The 570-nt window shown below is 44.9% G+C and overlaps 1 gene segment (V, D, J or C); it reads left to right on the top strand.

Annotated features, from left to right (window-relative positions):
- Positions 1-358, top strand: part of LOC113838709 — a 4,371-nt gene extending 4,013 nt beyond the window's left edge. Inside the window, 1 exon segment of the V gene segment in view lies at positions 16-358. Coding sequence covers positions 16-358 — 343 coding nt within the window.
- The last annotated feature ends 212 nt before the right edge of the window (positions 359-570 follow it).

Genomic DNA, 570 nt, shown 5'->3' with positions numbered 1-570 from the left:
TATTAATGAAAACAGTGGTACCATCAACTATGCCGACGCTGTGAAGGACCGATTCACCATCTCCAGAGACAATGCCAAGAACGCCCTGTACCTGCAAATGAACAATCTCAAGTCTGAGGACACAGCCTCCTATTACTGTGCAAGATGCACAATGAGTGAAGGCTTCTGTGAGCTCAGACAAAAAGCTCCCTGTAGGAAATGTGGTACCAGCAGGGGGCGCCGAGTACCAACAAAGCTCTGGGTTCCTGAAGAGCCTGTTCAGAGAGGCAAACACGGATGGACACTTCTGTGCCTTGGCTTCCTCTCCATATTTCACACAGGGATTCTCTCTACAGGTGTGGTGTGTAGTAATGCTTGAAGTGTCCTAATATTTATCAAACATCCATTTAACATTGTATGTGATTTTATTACTTATATATTATAGTTTTTCCCTTCTCCACTCTGCATCTACGCCTTTTTCTTCTCTCTTCTCTCTGATCGATTTTTCTGTCCACCCCTACAGGCCCCTTTGTTTTTTTGGCGTTCTCTCTCCCTCCCCCCTCTTTCTCTCTTGTATATACGTATTAGGTG

This window comes from Cricetulus griseus, chromosome 5, assembly GCF_003668045.3.
Source record: "Cricetulus griseus strain 17A/GY chromosome 5, alternate assembly CriGri-PICRH-1.0, whole genome shotgun sequence".
NCBI lineage: Eukaryota > Metazoa > Chordata > Mammalia > Rodentia > Cricetidae > Cricetulus > Cricetulus griseus.
Note: the sequence above shows the minus strand (reverse complement) of the source record. Positions and strands in the feature narration are given on the sequence as shown.